This window comes from Hetaerina americana, unplaced genomic scaffold, assembly GCF_022747635.1.
Source record: "Hetaerina americana unplaced genomic scaffold, ioHetAmer1.1.p SCAF_63, whole genome shotgun sequence".
NCBI classification, from domain to species: domain Eukaryota; kingdom Metazoa; phylum Arthropoda; class Insecta; order Odonata; family Calopterygidae; genus Hetaerina; species Hetaerina americana.
In genome coordinates this window covers 2,052,695-2,070,799 of record NW_027287239.1, presented here as the reverse complement: position 1 = coordinate 2,070,799, position 18,105 = coordinate 2,052,695, and the positions used below count along the sequence as shown (strand labels likewise).

Sequence of the window (18,105 nt, the reverse complement as noted above, 5' to 3'; positions counted from 1 at the left end):
GAATGAAGAAAGGGAGAGAGGAACAATAGAAGAAAAATTGAAATATATCAAAAAGGGATATTAGAAGCTGCAAACAAAGTATAGGTAGAGTGAATACGAAAAGGACAAGGAAACCATGTATTACAGATAATATCATTTGAAACTAGAAAAGAGAAGGAAATGGAAGGATGAAGACAGAATTGGGTAGAAGAAAGTAGAAAGGGTTGAATAATATAATGAGGCATAAAACTGATATAGAATTAAAGGGTTTGAAGACACCGCTACTTTTTGGTAGCTTGCGCCCATCCAAATTCTACCTTAAATGATAGAATACCAACAATAATAAAAATATATTTATCTCCAAAAGTCACTCATACAAATTATGCACATATATATATAATCCATTCATATTTTACTTTGTCAAGATATTTGTAGGCACAAAAAAAATCACTATAAAACTAAAATACCATTGTCAGTGACGATTTATACTAAAACCTCAGCTTTGAAAACACACATTTTTTAAATTCAAGACATTTGATATAATGTTATATTGAGCACATTTTTTAGCTATTTACAAATCATCATCCAAATTCTTATAGCACCCTTATTCTCTGGAGGTTTCGGTACATGAATTCATCCAAAGACCAGAATTGACATTTACACAGGAACTGATCGAGTTTAGACTTGAATGACAACAAATTTTCTATTACCTTTAGTTTTATAGGCAATGATTTCTGGAATTTGATACCAGCATGACAAAGGCTCTTACAAAACATAGCCGAGTTATGAGTAGTTATCCTCAAGTCATTACACTGTGCTGTGCCCATGGTCAACAGCATGAAATACAGAGAATAGTTCAAATTTAAAATTATTTTAAAGGCATGTAAAACTATATGCCCTTGGAACTTAGCCAATTGACAATAGCCGGCAAATAAAAAAAACAATAAACACAGAACACTACTTGGACGATATTGCTAAGACATGGTGATTTTAACATTAAAACAGAAATTTCCAATCAGAAATTCCATCATTATATGGAATGTGGCTGGAAATAAAATGCCCATAAAAAAGTGAAAATCCTTTCATTCAAAATAATATCTGTAGCTGTAATAGCTAATGGTAGAATGGCTAATGCCAATATCATGTTGAAAATAATAATGGTTTAATACAATAAAATGAGTTTCTTAGCAATTACATGATGTTGAAGGGGTAACTGGAGGACTATTCACGATTTGAATAGTTTGGGATATGGGACTAGTCCACAACTTAGGGTTTTTCATTACCTGAAAATAAAAACATTGCCACAGATTATACTACAGCAAATGAAAAATGAAGTAAAAAATATCACAAATAAAAAATTAAACTAACAACTTCCAAAACTTGATACCATGTCCATTTCTTCAGATGCAATCAAAATTAATAAATACAATTATGGAGAATACATTTTGGCAACTTCCTTTCAATGGACAGCAAAATATTAAATTATTATAAAATCTATTCATTCATGTATAGGTGATAAAATTAAACTTATGGTATAATATAATGTCATTGTGATATAAATGCGAGAGTAGGCTGAAAACTAATGCACACATGCTTGTAGACCACAAGCAAAACAATCTTCAAAAGCACTTCTGCTGGCATGTGGAAGTAACATCCCCCCTCAATATGCATGCACAGGTTTGAGGTCGTTTCATTAGTCCAGTGTATTTTGAGAAGCGGAAGTATGGAAATGGGTTCTAGTGCTATGTGAACGCGAGTTGAACAGTGTGATGTTATCGAATTTTTAACTACTGAAAGTAACCCCTACTGAGATTCATTGTCATTTTAAGGCTGTCGATGGTGACAATGCTGTTGATAGGTCTACTGTAAATCGATGGGTAGTAATTTTTCGTGGTTGTGAGCCTGGAAAAGCCATAATTGTTGACGAAACACACAGCCGACGTCTGATCACTGCCACAGACGATAAACATCGCAAACTCTTCGAAGATTGAATTCAAAATGACCAGTGAATCACTCATAAGTGTATCAAAAACCATATTGGAGTATCCAAGGGAAGTGTTGGCTCCATTATTGAATGATTGGGATACCGTAAAATCTGCGCATGATGGGTACCTTGCTGTCTCACATACAAGAACAAACAGCATCGATTGGAATGCTGCAAGCAACTTTTGCAGTGTTACCATTATGAAGGAGACGTCTTTCTTTTGAATATTGTGATGTGGGACAAGCCATGGGCCCATCATTACGACCCAAAAGAGAAAAGACAGAGCGCTGAATATCAACATTTGTCTTCTCCTCAGGCGAAAAAGTCCAAAAGACAACCATCTGCAAAAAAACTTCTTTTGACTGTGATTTGGGATGCTGAGTTTCTGTGGCTGATTTTCTGGAACGAAGGGGAACGGTACATTCTTCTCAGTATATTCTGACTCTAAAACATCTCCAACGCACCTGTCGCATTTTTTGTGTTAAAGGCAGCCTGGTGCCAATAACCTTGCAACATGACAATGCTCATCCACACACCTGGTGCACAACTGGAGAGGCTCTGTGAAGCCTGAAATTTGAACTGATACTACACCCTCCTTAATCCCCCGATCTTGCGCCTTGCGATTTTTATTCATTTCCTCAACTCAAGAGACACCTCATGAGTAATCATCACACTCGGACGATGAGGTGAAGGCATCTCTCAAGTGCTGGATTTGAGAAAAGTCAGAAGAGTTTTTCAGTGACAGAATGAAAAAACTAGTTACACATTCGGAGAAATGTGTTAGCCTTAATGCTGACAATGTTGAAAAATAAATAAATGAATTTGAAACTTAAGAATAGTACTTAAATGTACTTTTTGCCCAATCTTGTTATTTGTTTTTGTTCGCACTCCACAAGCATGGGTGCATTACTTTTCAGCCTACTCTTGAATTAGCAACACTGTAAAGAGATTAAGAATAATTCATAAATGAATTTGCTCACAGGAAACGGTAAAGAATTACCATAATATATTAAAGTTTCACTAGAAGCATTAAATATTTTTTTTAATAGGGCATTTATTCAATATTGCACATTACAAACTATTTATATTAAACTTTTAGGGAATCTCCAAGGAATCTGATCCAATTACACAGAATTGGCATTCTTCATTAGTATATATAATGTCATCTTTTACAACTCGAAAAGGCAATTTCCACAATGAGTTTGTGCCTCTGGGACAGACAGTGAGGAGTAAGTTTTATGTGGAAGTCCTCAAAAGGCAGCATAAGAGAGCAAACACATCAGGAAAGAGATCTTTCCAAATTGGGAGCTTTTCCATTAAAATGCATCATCCCGCACAACCTTCCTTGAGACCAAGTACCTGACCATGGACATGACAACGTTGCCCAAGCTGCCTGACAGTCCGGATGTCATACTGCTAGATTTTGTTCCCAAGAAAAAAAGGTACTTGAAAGGCATCCATTTTGGATTACTGGATAACGCCAAAGAAACCATGACAAGATGCCTGCACGAGGTTCCTGTCAATGCCTTCCAAGAAGCGTATCGCAACTGGCAAAGGTGCTTGCTTCCATGTATGGCGTACACCCACAAAAGGGGGCAATGTTGAAGAATTTTGTCAATTTTGACTCTTGAAAACAACTGAGGGTAAATATTCAGTGATTCAGGAGCTACAGTCTAATTGACAGCTAAATTTAAAACAAAAAGACATTCATCAGTGAAAATGAACAACAATTCTCTAAATCCCTGGTGCCCCCACCATAAACTACAGTAGTAGTTTTTCAAGGGAGGCAACTGACAGCTAAGGTCATTCGCACCATTAGTGTTGGATGGGAATGGAAGGGTGGAGAGAAACCCTTTAGCCTACTCTTAACGAAAGGCGCCAAGGGGTCTGCAGCTTAATGTCCCATCCAACGGACTGCGCACTCACTCAAAGTGCCCTCCACAAAGCACCTCAAGTAGGGATCGGAATACCACTGAAAAATATTTGTTGTCTCTAGGATTTGAACCTGGGCCCTCTCTGTGGGAAGCCTGTATGTTAGCCACTGCACCATCCTGATCCCCCCATAAACTACACTTCACTTGAGGTAAATTATTTGGAAAAGGGTACATAAAACCTAGGAAACAAATGACAGATGTCTGTTGCTAGCATAACAAGAATTGTTTTGAATTATACACATCAGGAGTAATAGGAGCCTGGTCACTCAATCAAAAAATGACCTTATATTTTAGCAACATCCAAATAGACGTACACAAATATTTAATACATTTTTATGAATCTATGTGTAAATAATATACCTTCTACTGAATTTGCATCAACAAAGATTGAATTTTGCTTACAAAACAATAAACCTGCATGGAAATGTTTCAAATGATGTAGGAATACACCCAGCCCTAGTAGCACAAATTACATGGGATAATTTCATTAATAATTCTTTTTAAAAAAATCAGGTAAGAATCATGCAAATAAAAATAGGAAGGCAAATATATGCCAAAGTAAGAAAAGGATTTAGACAAGGATTCAAACTCTTGCAATCACTTAGCTTATCTGGAATAGGCAAGAAGGAAAAGAATTGAGCAGAGTGAATCTGAAGGCAGATATCATAATTCAAGGAACAAAACTATGGTAAGTGGAATCCTTCATCTACCAAGGCAGCAGTATAACATTGGATGGAAGAAGTCCTACTGACACCAATTAAAGAAAAGCTAATACAAAAGAAGAATATAGAATAGGTGTACAAATATCAACATCTAGAAAAAACAAGCAGCATTGTGTAGGAACACGTTAATTTAATTCATTGTAGTATGCCATTCATAACTTCACATTTTTATTATTACATAAAATAAACTTTTTTTCATTAAATATTCAGCTTCTCTTTATGCCAAGGGCATCCTATAGAGTAAAAAAACAGAATCAATGTCCAATGAAATTCTGTTAGCTGGTTACTTCTAAAAGTTTTTCTCCAATGACTGTGATTTCATATTTTCGCCGATGTCCTTCAACTTCAATGTTCTTTAGATATCTGATAGTCATTCATCGACAATGATGAGGATCAATTATTTCAGGCAGTAAGCAATTGAACTAAAACTTTTCCAGTTTTGGAAACATTAATTGTTCCCAAAACCTATCATTCTTTTAATTATTCATTTCCTTCAAATGGCTGGGTAGAAATATCTCTGCAGCATTATGTGAAGCTGGCCCTGGACTTGTAAATCGATACATATTATGAAGTGTTTCAATGCTGACAGGCCACCAATTCTCATCTGTTTTCCAGATAGCAATTTTTTTAGGGAAATTGCTTCATTGGGACTCAGTTCTTTAGATGAAGGGCAATCTTTTCCTAGAATGTAGTCATCTCCAACTAACCCATTGGGAGTAGTGGCAAGGTATGGTATCTCTTCATCAATAAATATCCCACAGGCAGGATGTAAGGCAGGTGGTTGCCTCAAAATCTTTTCGAGCCAACATTTCACATTCACTTCTGAATGCCAAAACTTAATTTTCTAAATTTCCATACATTAGTTCACTAAATTTGCATAATTTGGAGGGAGAAGCGTGTTGCAAATCCATCCAATATACAGAGCCGTGGGAAGTTTTCTCCTTATCTCTCTCCTATGCCTTCCTCCAGATTGTAGCATCATATCTCTCTCAATTTTCCTTGCTTCTTCATCTGTTCTGAAATGATCACTCAATAAACTGCAGTTTTCCTTCTCATACTCCATGGAAGACATATCTGGGCATTCAGCATTTTGCCCATAAGAAGAAATATCATATCTTATTTTAAGTAGTGACTTTCTGGCTGCTAGATCGGATTCGTTTTCTCGTACAGATACGTTTTGCTTTTAATTTGACATTAATTTCTTTTCAAGAATGGTCCTGATTTCTCTGAACTTGCAGTATTTATGATCGAAACCTAAGTAGACATCTTTGATAGAGTAAAGGGTGCCAGAAAGTATGCAGAGGTGAGAATGTTTAACTGTAATGCAGGATGTTAGGGTATATATATATAGTATGGGGTTAGGTAAGACAGAATTATGGCAGTCCTCAGTCTATGTGACTATAATAAATCTATATTGCCTGATTTATAATAATAATTAGGGAGCAATGAATGTTTATTGGTCATTTGTAATGAGGATATTATCTTGCTAAAGAAGATGGTAAGGCCAAGGATGTTTATTCTAATTCCTCCAAAAATTGTATTTATGCCATGACAAAAGATTGTTGTGCCACAATAATCATCTTATCTTCATACTTTCCCAAAATCTTTTTTCTTAGGCTGCCTTGAAAAATAAAGGCAAGCCCATTAGTGTGCTTACTTTCATAATCATACTATACATTTATATACAGGGTCCACTGTGAAAGTAATGTGCATTCTCTGGGAAAAATAGATTTATTGATCGTACTTGCACAAATGCATAACATTCTTCAAAATACTCTCCTCCTGCCTCAATACACTAGCGGAGATGTCTGCCACGCCTAAAAGGCACCCTGAAACTGGCGACGGAAACGATGTACGGTATTTCGTCACAACATCTCGTTCCTTTAAAAGCCCCCAAAATTTCAGAGTTTAAGAGGACGCCTCGATGGCTCAACTGGCTAAAGCACTCAACTGGACATTGAGGGCTCTGGGTTAGAATACCGGTCAAGGCAGATTTTTACATCAGAAATTATTGCATTGATATGCATATTAGCGGATGACTCCGTTAAAAGTTACTGTTGCAGCATCTCCTGCCGTTTCTTAGGAATTTTTTAGATGATTCATGTTTTCTTCAGTTCTGGCCATTGTTGGGCGTTCAGAACAGGGTTCGTTAATGACCTCCCGGCTCTCCTTGAACGCCTTGTGCCAACTCCCGGAGTGTGACCTTGAAATACAGTCCTCCTTAAAGGCCTCTTGAAGCATCTGGAATGTTTCAATTGCATTCTTTCCCAGCTGCACGCAAAACTTGATGGCATATTGCTGTTCAAGCAAATTCGCTGTGTTACAAAGTCGAAAAACACAATTCACGCAGAGGCTTGTCATTCCACTCTGACTGCTTGGAGCAAACTGGCAACTGACTGGGTTGAAAGGGCAGGCCCTCTACCACATTTCCCAACTGGTTTTACTGCGCTGCCATGGATAGTCGCGTCATAATAAAATCATACGCATTACTTTCATAATGGGCCAAGTATATATATGATCCCTTGCCCGGGATAATCCTTTCTTGCATTTTTAATTCAAAGTTCCAATTAACCAATGGACAATGTAGCCACGATTAAATTGGCTTGCTCATAAGCAGGCATTTAGCAGTTAATGCATCATGGTAATAAATTACTATTATAAACTTCAAGCAAGAAAATTCTTTTCAAGGTTTATCTTCTTTTCCTTGTTTTTACGCTCCTCACTTAAATGCCATTTCTTACATTGATTCCTTTCAAGGGATGAGCATAATTATTCAAGTATTCATTTTTTATCAATTAAATCCTCAGCCAATGTTCAAAATTAAAGTATTTTAAAAGGGTTAACAACAACTGAATCAAATTTCTAATTAGAGGTTCAAAGAAAATTTCTCATAAATAAAACTTAAGTATTTTCTTGTAAACAAATTAGCCGCACATAAACACTAAATATTTTGATGATTTAAGAGGTATTTAATAAAAAGTTAAGCCAAATGCAATAATAAATTCAAATTCAATATTGTGGTGACAAAAGAGCACCGTAAAGTATATAAAATTCACATACTAATGAGGTATTAGTAACTGACCCCATTTGAGTTTCATCCCTTTCAAACATTTAATATTTATAAGGAAGATCTGGAACCTGATGATTTCTCAAATAAATATTCCTACAAGAAAAGTGTTCCAAAGATATTCGGGATATAAATCCCTTACAAAAAAGTGCATCTGGACACTTATACTAATGCTAAAACTCATGTTAGGTTTAAACCAGTGAAATGGAATGGCATTAAAAATAAGTGTGCCAGTTGCAACATAAGCGTTTTGTTCCTTCAAGATTTCAATCATTTTTAGCAATTAAGCATTGCCTTCCTCAAGCAACCTCCCCAACTGCTGATCAGCTGACATACTAGCAGATTACACATTTCTGGTGAAATGCAACTAAATATTTAAGTTACGACTACAGAATGTAACTACAAATGGCATTTAAGAAGTTATGTCTTTTATGATTTTAGAATTCATTTAAATTCTAATGCTAAGTCAAACCATTACTTTTTATTTTTATTCATGATATAAAGCTTCAACAGTAAATTAACTTCATTAAAAACCGATCATTTTACATACACTGTAACGGTGAAAAAATCATTAATTAAATGCATTAAAAAATTATGTTCAGCCCTATTTCTTTCAAAAAATCTTGCCAACTATTGTAATACAGAAGTATTGATCCCAGTATACCAAGGTATATTTGAGTCCACAGCTTGATATGACATCGTCTGCTGGGGGAGTTCAGCATATGGAAACATCAATAGAATACTCACACTTCAATAATGCGCATTAAGGGTTATATTTATATTAAATGCGAGAACACCCAGCAGGGAGTACTTCAAATGTCACAAAACCATGACCATTCCCTGCATCTAAATGTATAATGAGATTTTGTATGCCTGCACCAAAACCCCTTCACTGATCAGAAATAGGGATATTCACAAGTACGACACTAGGAATAAGGATAATCTTCATAATGGCCATTACAGAGTAGCAGCACTACAAAAAACCCCAGAAGTTTCAGCAAAGCTGCTGTTTAATCAACTTCCTGAAGAGTTAAAACGAACACTTCCCCAAGAAAATAAATTCAAAAAAATGTTGAAAGATTTCTTTATAAATAATGTTCTTTATAGCGTCCAAGGGTACATAGAAAGAGCCAATGTAGGGAATTCTGTTTTTTAAATCTTTAATACTCATATATTTCATGTACATTATTATTCCTATGAATTTACTTTTTGTTAATCCACCTTTAAATGTAATTGAATCTTAACAAAGCCCATACATTTACGTCTTGTTCAATGGCGAATAAATCTATCTATTACAGCTATAATTCATGAAAAAATCATGGATGGAGGAATCTCACCACTGCTCAAGAAGCAGAATGATACCCTCACTCGCCCCTAAATAGGGGACTGCAAGAGATGTCTTTTAAAGTTTTTATCCATTTCAAAGTCCATTTTTTCAGTCCCTTGAACTTGAAAACAATGAGGTTTCATTACATTTATCGTAAAGTTAAAGAGAGGATTATTTACTCACTTCTGTGACTAACTTCTCAAAGATGTGGTCAACAGCTTCATTACTCAAAGCACTGGTTTCAATAAATAAAGCACCTTTGCTATGAGCATACTTCAGTCCTTCAGATCGAGGCACAGTACGAGACTTTCCCTTGAAGCATAAAGAAAGAAATTATTATGTTACTGTATTGATTTCTAAATTGATATTTATTGAACTCATACATCCGAGATGAAATTTTGCAGTTAATAGATTATTTTTGGTTAGTATATTGGAACCACACTTCAAAAAGCACCCCACATAATGAGGAATTCACATAATGAGTAATAATATTGTTCCTGAAAATGATTCACTACACTAGTGACTTTTCATTTAACGAGTGATGAGGCGAGGGGAATTCCCTGAGTGATTGCATAATGGCTACTTCAGTTCGTGTTTAGCACTTGTTCTGCTAGTATCTCAGAATCACTAGTATTCACACATTTTTTCAAATTTGAGTTCAGACATATCACGATTTTTGGTGGAAAGTTAAATAATATTTTGAGCAAAGTTTTAAAAATGCCCCACATGAAAAATACGCAAGAAGACAGCCATAAGAGGATGAAAATGACAGTAGAAATGAAAAGTAAAATCATTGAAAATCGGGAAGAAGATGCAAGCACGGCTGATCTTGCTCGCACATTCAATCGGTCAATTTCAACAATTTGAATTCCCTTAAAGCACAAGGGCGATTTTAAGGAGAAAGTTGCTTGAAAGAGATTGACAAGAATATTTATGCAACGGTAATGTATTCTCAATGATGTTGAAAGGCTAATTCTCATGTGATTAAATGAAAAGCTATTTAATACTGGCAATTTATACAGCAGAAAGCCCTCCAGCCTCAGTTGATTACATAGTTCAGTATATTCAAGATGAAAATTTGGCTAACTTCAACATAGTCAGCCCACCTAGGAAACACCATTTGTTTCGAAATGTATAAAATAAAGTTTTTTACTGATAACAACACCCATTTTTATTTTTTTATTCTTTTAACATGTTTGGTGATATGGACTGCCACGAGGTTTCTAATTTACTATTGTTTTTCCGATATTGCCAAGTTGTAAAATCTGGCCCATTACAACACATTATTTTGGCAAAATTTCTTTAAGGATGAGACCATGTTGGAGGTTAACATGTTAAAACAATTTTTTTTGCAACTTTCAAGAGGTATTAAGAGAATGGTTGTAGTCTGGCCTGCATATACTACTTACTTCAGATTTCTTAGTTTGTTTTTGGGAGCCAAATATTGAATTTAGTGACAGCATTTAAGTGGGAGTCGGTTTATGAAGGCTATAATCACAGCAGCATCTTGCACCTCAAGCACGGCCTTCTTTTACTGCAACACTTAGCAAGTCAACGTAGTTTCAAGTTGAAGAATTCTGTGAGAATGATCTGGGTTGGTTTGGTCAGACAATCTCATTTAACAGCAGTGAAAATAAGGAATCGCGGAAAGACCTATCACTCTGCTGAACACGAGAGTCCCTCCTAAAGGAAATTCAACCACAGTTGCTAGACTTATTCCCATTGGCTAGCATATTCCAGGCAGCTAAAATATGAACCTGCAAATTTTGTTGCCACCAATTACCGTGATCACTGAAGGATCTCCTAGGCTTTTCACATGATACAAGTATTTACAAGACTATGGCAACAAATATGCTTTCAGCCAGGTGCACAAAGCTACAGTCAGTCAGTGCAGCCAAAACGTTTGTAGAAGAAAAGAAGAACCTCTAGCTGTTGAAAATCTCCGCAGTCATGTTATATAACACTCACAGCTTACCTATGAGGGGAAAAGAAAAATATGGAATTGCATTTCAAGACCAGAGCCATTACTTTGATAAGTCAAATCCAATATTAAATTTCTGATACATGCAAGGCTATTATCAAAGCTGAGGTGATGAAAAATGCAAAGGTGTACACCTCCAGCATACTGGTTGAAGAGACAGCCAATGTATCCAGGAAGGCTATCACTTCTTGCTTGAACTTCTTTGGCAACAAGAAAAAGGAAAAATAGGAAGAGCTTGTGGGTTTTCTGGAGCTTCTTGCCCTTGACACTTGTGTTTGTCCACTGTACATCTCAAGTTCTCATTTACCAAATATTACATTTAGACTAGAACAAAATAAGCCCTCATTTATTTCATTAGATTTCAGCTAAAAAAAACTTCAATATGTGACAAATATTAAACTCAAGTCTTTCTTTGTAAAATATCAGATATGTTTTGCATGGTATGTTGTCCAGGGGAATAAAAACAGGATCTAGAATAATATGTTCCATTGATTTTTCACAAATTCCCTGATGTTTCCCTGGTATTTCACACTCAAATTACAATCCCTCACTTTTCCAAGTTTTCCCATGGGTGGCAGACCTGTAGAATGTTGTGCGCTTTTTTCTCAGACAAAGTTTGAAAACCTTCATTGTGAACAAGATCAAGCATTCAATTCAGTTTATTTTTTTTTAACAAGCACGCGGTTCAAAGTGATCTTGCTATGCCTCTGTTGGTTCTTGTGCCCCTTGTGTTCCTGATACGCCTTTGGCTTGCCATCAGGTGTCCCAGGGGGGCAAACCACCGGGGATGATGCGCAACATCAATATGCAGATCTAAATCTCAAGCAGAACTTGAGTATTTGGATCAGAAGGCAAGGACATTGCCTGTATAACTGTTCACATTTTGGTTGAAAGAATAGAAGGATTTTTCTGCATTGCAGCATATATGTCTTTCCTCTGTAGCAGATCTCTCATCCTACTTCAATGACTATATTTCTGGGGTGTACAAAATCACAATCCATTCCAAAGTTTTCACTAATATTTTCTTAACCTCCTCATATCTTACCCCTGTCATAAATTCCCTCCTTCTTGTAAAAGCTTCTTTGCCTTAAGAAATTGTTTCTCTCATATCCCCACTACATTTGACCCAAATCGCTTCTGAGGTATGTAAACTGTTCAACCTGCTTTACTTTTGCAATCAATGCTTGCAACCCTTTGGCTTACTGGCTATACGATCCACACACCTGATTTGATGAATTGTCCACCAAATTTCAATCTTTCAGTTTTCAATGCCTCATTAACCATGCCTCCACATTTACTTTGAAGAGGAGAGGTGATAATGGATACCCCTGCCTTACACCTCTTCCTAACACTGCCCATTTGGACTCTTCATCAGCCACTTGCAACAGCGCAGACTGAGACAAGTACAGGTTTCAGATGAGTTGCCTACTCCAATCTACTCCTGTTTTCTACAATACACTCAGCAATTCGTTTAATCAAATACCTTCTCAAAATCAAGGAAACAAACTAATACATCCTGAGTGTATTCTATATTCCCTCCAATTACTGATCTTCTTACTGCTACGGCATTCATATCCCTCCCCTTCCTGAAACCGAACTGACTAACCCATAAATATAATCATCAGCCTTCCTCTTCATAGTTTATTGTAATATAGACTGAATATGTAATGCATAAAGATTACTCACCAAGTCAATTTTATTACCCACAATTATTTTGACATTTCCTTCTATTGTCGCAAAAGTGTCAACATCAGTGAAAAGAGTATCCAAATGTTTAAATGATGGTCTGTTTGTTATATCATAAACAAGAATAAATCCATGAACAGAACGATAATATTGAGGCATAAGGTCTTGGTATTTTTCCATTCCAATTGTATCCTGCAATAACAAAGAATTATCACATTTTACTTGGGAGTAATGAAGAGTTACATTTTATCCATCCTTCAATTTAAGCATTCATATTTACCCAAACAGAAAGGTGCACTTCAATTTCCTTGTTCAGATGCTGTAAATGGATTCTCTTCTACCTAGAACTTGCTTGCAAAGTAGTTGCGGTTGGTTCAAATGAATTAAAGAAGTACCTCCTGAATAAGCTGAAATGATTAAAAGTAAGGGACCCAATGAATTTTAAATTACATAAAAATGTTTGCAGCGACCATATTTTCATGGCAGAGAATTTCCTTCGGAGAAATGAGTGAAGAAAAACACACATAATGTGCTTGTACACATCAGCGCACTCAAACATATAAACGAAAAGAAATTACAAATTGCGATAATGACGGTAGAAAGGGGAATGAAATGGTGCTAATAATATTTATTTTATCAGTGTAACTAAAGAAATGCCTAAAATATGTAAAACAGCTGGGACATGATTTTGCATACTTGATAGAACTGGACCATGTGCATTCATTAATCTTTGACTGGGCTCTGTTTACCAACTAGAAATTAGAATAAGGAAATACTTTAACATTAACACTTTTGAGTAGCTTCAGGCGTGACGTGGTGGAAGTCGAACATAATGAATACCTGATGATGATATAATACATCAAAATCCTGTTGTATATAAATTTCATCAAGTGGAAAAGTGCTACGATCAGTCATTCATTTTTACATTTTTGTCAAAAATTGCAATTAAAAATAAAGCCAACACCTAAATTACTCAACCCAATACTCCCTTTTCATTAAACATTTTGAAATATATAAACAGTGTTCAATACATTTAAAATGGGATAAAATTTAAATAAGTTTACCTAAATATAATTAGCATTCGTCAAATTTATATTTTGAATGGGTTTACACCTAGGTAATACACTGATGACAAAATATCCCATTACTTGAAATCTGAACCCAAAACTAGAAATCCTTGTGATTAAAAACCTGACGTGATTTGTGTAAATGAACACTGGCCTATTTTGTGTGATTTAAGTGTTTTTCATCTACTGGGGTATGTTATGGTCAACGGCTTCGGCCGATCATTGCATAAAAATGGCGGGGTTTTAACCTTAGTGTCTGAGAGCTTATATCACTCCCCAGTTGATTTCTCGTGCCCTTTCCTGAATGAAGAACTGGCGTTCAAATCTAGCATAATGCAGATTCATCTAAAGGACTACGACCTCATTGTCTCCACTATTTACAATTCTCCCTCAAGTAACTTTGAAATATTCCTAGCCAAAATGACTGAACTATTCCAAATAATTCATAATTCTATTCAATGTCCTCTACTAATCATAACCAGCAACTTGCAACTATGATCTTAGTAGTAGTGTTTTAGGGGTGGCGACTGACAGCTAAGGTCATTTTTGCCATTAGTGATGGATAGAAGAGGAAGGGTGGAGAGTAACCCGGTGTCTGCATTAGCCTACTCTTAATGAAAGGTGCCAAGGGTTCCACAGTTGAACATCCCATCTGACAGATGTCGTACTCATTCTAAGTACTCTCCACAAAGCATCTCGAGTAGGGATCAGAATACTACTGAATAATATCTGCCACCTCTGGGATTCGAACCTGTGCCCTCACAGTGAGAAGCCTGTACATTAGCCACTGTATCATGCTAATCCCTAAACTACAATCTTATGATGAATTACAGAATCAAAATACTAATTCCTCGATTTACCATCATAATACAACCTGCATACCACCACAGCTGAATCCACTTTAGTTTGTCCTTCCTCTGCAACCCTCATTGATAATAATCTGACCAACATCGATTCAGGACTAATAGCAACCAAGGTTATTAAGTCTCATATCTCTGATCATTTCCCACTCATCTCTCCTGTATCTCGGATGAAAACCCAATCAATTTTTATGAACTGCTAAATTCCCATAATCGGACTAGTATTTACTATACTCAATCATTTGATGAAGGTTTTAATTACTTATACTGCACCTATCTATATTATTTTGATGTCTACTTCCTCCTCATCCCTAAAAAGTATAGGAAATCTTCTGCACTAAAGAATAAGAAACCCTGGATCAGAGAGAAACTACACTATCTATCAAGTTGCATGAAAAATGAAACTGCCTATTATAAAAATAAACTAGCCCCCACTGATCAGCTTGGATACTCAGCCTTAAAAAAAATACTATAGGCGCACCCTCAATTACAGGATCAAAATTGCCAAAAATTAAACTAAAGAAATCTGGAAAATTTTAAATGAATCAAAGCCTTCCAAAAATGTAAAAATCTGATATCAAATTGATGGATTCCCACAGTAACATTCTTACTGACTTGCTTATGGCTTCTGAACTGAATGACTTTTATCTCTCCCAGCAAACAGCTGTAAATCTAATTCTCATAACATGGTCTCACCAATTTCTCACGCCTGGAAATCATTATTTTTGTACCCATGCTCTGATGTTGAATTAAGGTATATCATCCATTAACTAGGCAAGAAGTTCACCCCAGGCTTAGACGGTATCCTGATGTTAATTTTTCTTAAAATCTTTCCCAGCAATTGAGCAGCCTTTACTATTCTACGTAAATGAATCTCTTTGATCTGGCGAGTTCCATGCCCCACTCAAAGTCATCAAAATCATACCCTATGTAAGGGTAATAAACTACATATGAATTTGTATAGGCCAATCTCCTTACTAAATCAATTTGCTAAAATTTGTAGTATATTGTGCTAAAAACTGTAGCATATTGACCTGATATTCCAACAATGTCACATAGTTTCAAGAGATTACTGCAAATCATTAGCTAATTGCATTACGACAGTTTACAGCATATATATTTATATCAAGGGCCGCGGTAGTACAGGGGCTGGAGTGGACTACTTACCGGAAGGTCCCGGGTTCGATTCCCATGCAAGTCTCATTGCCAAGGGCACCTGCAGCTCCACCCAAGCTATGTGATTTTTCAGGTACCAGGTCTCTCTGGAAAACCATAACCGGCACAGGGAAAGGAACTAGCCCCCCTACCCTGATGTGTGAATTTCACATGCCATTGGGCTTAGTACTGGGTGAACTCTACCATCACCTACTAAACTAACCTTCGGGTTGATTACTGTGTTCATGGTTATATTTATATCATCTAGTTATTGTGCCATACAATAAAATGTTAATCACTTGACAAGTTCCAATGTACATAATACGAAAGAATATAAGGAGAGCATATTCAAACTTGGCTAAAACCTACAACACAGGGAAATTCCAGGGCATCCCATGATTTAATCAACTACCAGTTTTTTCACATAGCGCCGACATTTCCGCATTCAAAATCAAACTGTATCATTGGCTATTACCCCAGCCAAGTTCTGTCAATGAAATTTCTTGAAATTATCAAAAGCGACTTGGTTTTCAAGAAAAATGTATTTAATATCTACACGTGTACTCTATTTAGTATTGTTACTATTTTTTAGCAATGTCCATTGTGGTATGTAACCAACCATGTAGTCCAAAGGTTAAATAATAATTGAATGGTTTTTGTTCACCGTGCATGGTTTTTAAATCATGGGTGAATACCTGCAATACATGCTCAACCATAAAGGGCTCACGGTAGTTCTCTTGGAATAACGCAGAAAATAATAAATTAACAAGGGGAAACAAGACAATTATATTAGAATACAGATTAGTATACAAAGAAAACAAGAAATGAAGGAAAAATTTGACTAAGGACAAAAGTAGAGATAATATTTGTTAGAAAAACAATGAAAACATGTCGTAGAAGAGGCCTCCATGGACCTGTCCACGGCAGATGATCTATGGTGATGAACAACTATTCGCAGAAAATAAAACATATCTCTGCAGAATACAACAACACCACATTAATGTTAAATAAAAAAAGCCTTACCACGTTTTTCCCACTCCACTTGTTCCCAGTAACGCAAAACGCAATTTCAGTGGTTTGCTTGCCATGCCTGTAAGCCCTCCTATCCCTCGTTTTCTTGAATTGCTTATTCAAAGGAAATAGCGCTTCCAAGTAGACCTTCAGACTGAACTTAACTGAACTTGGCCCAAGGAGAGCTATTTTAGACTGATCCACAGTCATGATAGCAATCGTGCGGGCCGAAAACAACATACAATTGTTGCATAACATCACAAATACCAGGGGCGATTATACCGTCCATGATTTTCTTATGAAATTTTAATGCAATAGTATAATAATTACAATGCTTATAAATGGAAGCTCCATGCTTTGACATGGAGCGGAAAAGCAAAAAATTAATGTTTGTTGGGGTGATTTCATTCAGAAACCAGAATCCAACCCAGTAATTTTGTTATAGAACTTCCTTGGCTGAAATGGTATTTTTCGGAAAGAAGAAGTGTTCCAACACATCAAATCTTCAGAGCACTTTACTCTCTCTGTTACCCATTAATTACACCTAAGAATGCTGTGGTATTTACAATAAAAATCTACGTTGTCTATGATACAAATGTAGACAATAGCACATTATTTTATGATTGATCAAAGCATATAAAAAATATTGACCTCAACATATTGGAGCATATAAATTTCTTTGGATTCCTGGATTCCCATTTGAAGCAGGATGGACATTTTACACATTTATTTTAAAAACTGCATAATACCGCATGTTTTTTGCACAGTATGCCAATTTAAGACTGCTGAAAAGAAAGAGTTATGAAAGTTCTAGAATGAAAGAGTACATGAATGAAATTGAGTTACTGCATGATAGAAATGCAGAGTATGCAGACTGGAGGGGGAGGTATTGTAACAAAGATCTTTAGAATTATTTTCGAAGAAAGGGCATAGTCCATTGGTACATAGTTACATAATTCCCTCGCCAAAATTAAATGGCAGAGAGGTATAATAGAATGCTAGGAAACACGTTGAGATGTCTGCTGTCAGCTTTACCAAACTTCATCCGGGGGAAGAAGCTGGTAAAGCTAATAGAATCACAAACTTATATCCATGTTTACCAGCGATTATGATTGGTTTGATACCTGTCAGATAACGCTTTAAGACAGTGTATTTTGATGAAGAGCTTGGCTAGCACAAAACAATGCTAAGCTCAAGACTAAGACAGTAAAACATGTATTTGCAGGTAATAAATATCATGTTGAAAGGTATAGGTTGTACAACATGGAAACAAAGTAAATTATCATAGGATTCCATGTAAAACTTGAAGATGTGACTTTTTTTAAGTGCATG

At 36.0% G+C, this 18,105-nt stretch overlaps 1 protein-coding gene across 1 annotated transcript; it reads right to left on the bottom strand.

The window, feature by feature from the left end:
- Nucleotides 1-340: 340 nt before the first annotated feature.
- LOC139695772 (ras-related protein Rab-18A-like) lies at nucleotides 341-16,973 on the bottom strand. Its single transcript, XM_071594551.1, has 5 exons — nucleotides 16,786-16,973; nucleotides 12,961-13,087; nucleotides 12,681-12,872; nucleotides 9,197-9,325; nucleotides 341-1,262 (listed from the first exon to the last, which is right to left on the bottom strand). The coding sequence occupies exons 3-5, from the start codon at nucleotides 12,858-12,860 to the stop codon at nucleotides 1,164-1,166; spliced, it is 408 nt and encodes a 135-aa protein (XP_071450652.1). The 5' UTR covers nucleotides 12,861-12,872; nucleotides 12,961-13,087; nucleotides 16,786-16,973; the 3' UTR covers nucleotides 341-1,163.
- Nucleotides 16,974-18,105: the final 1,132 nt, after the last annotated feature.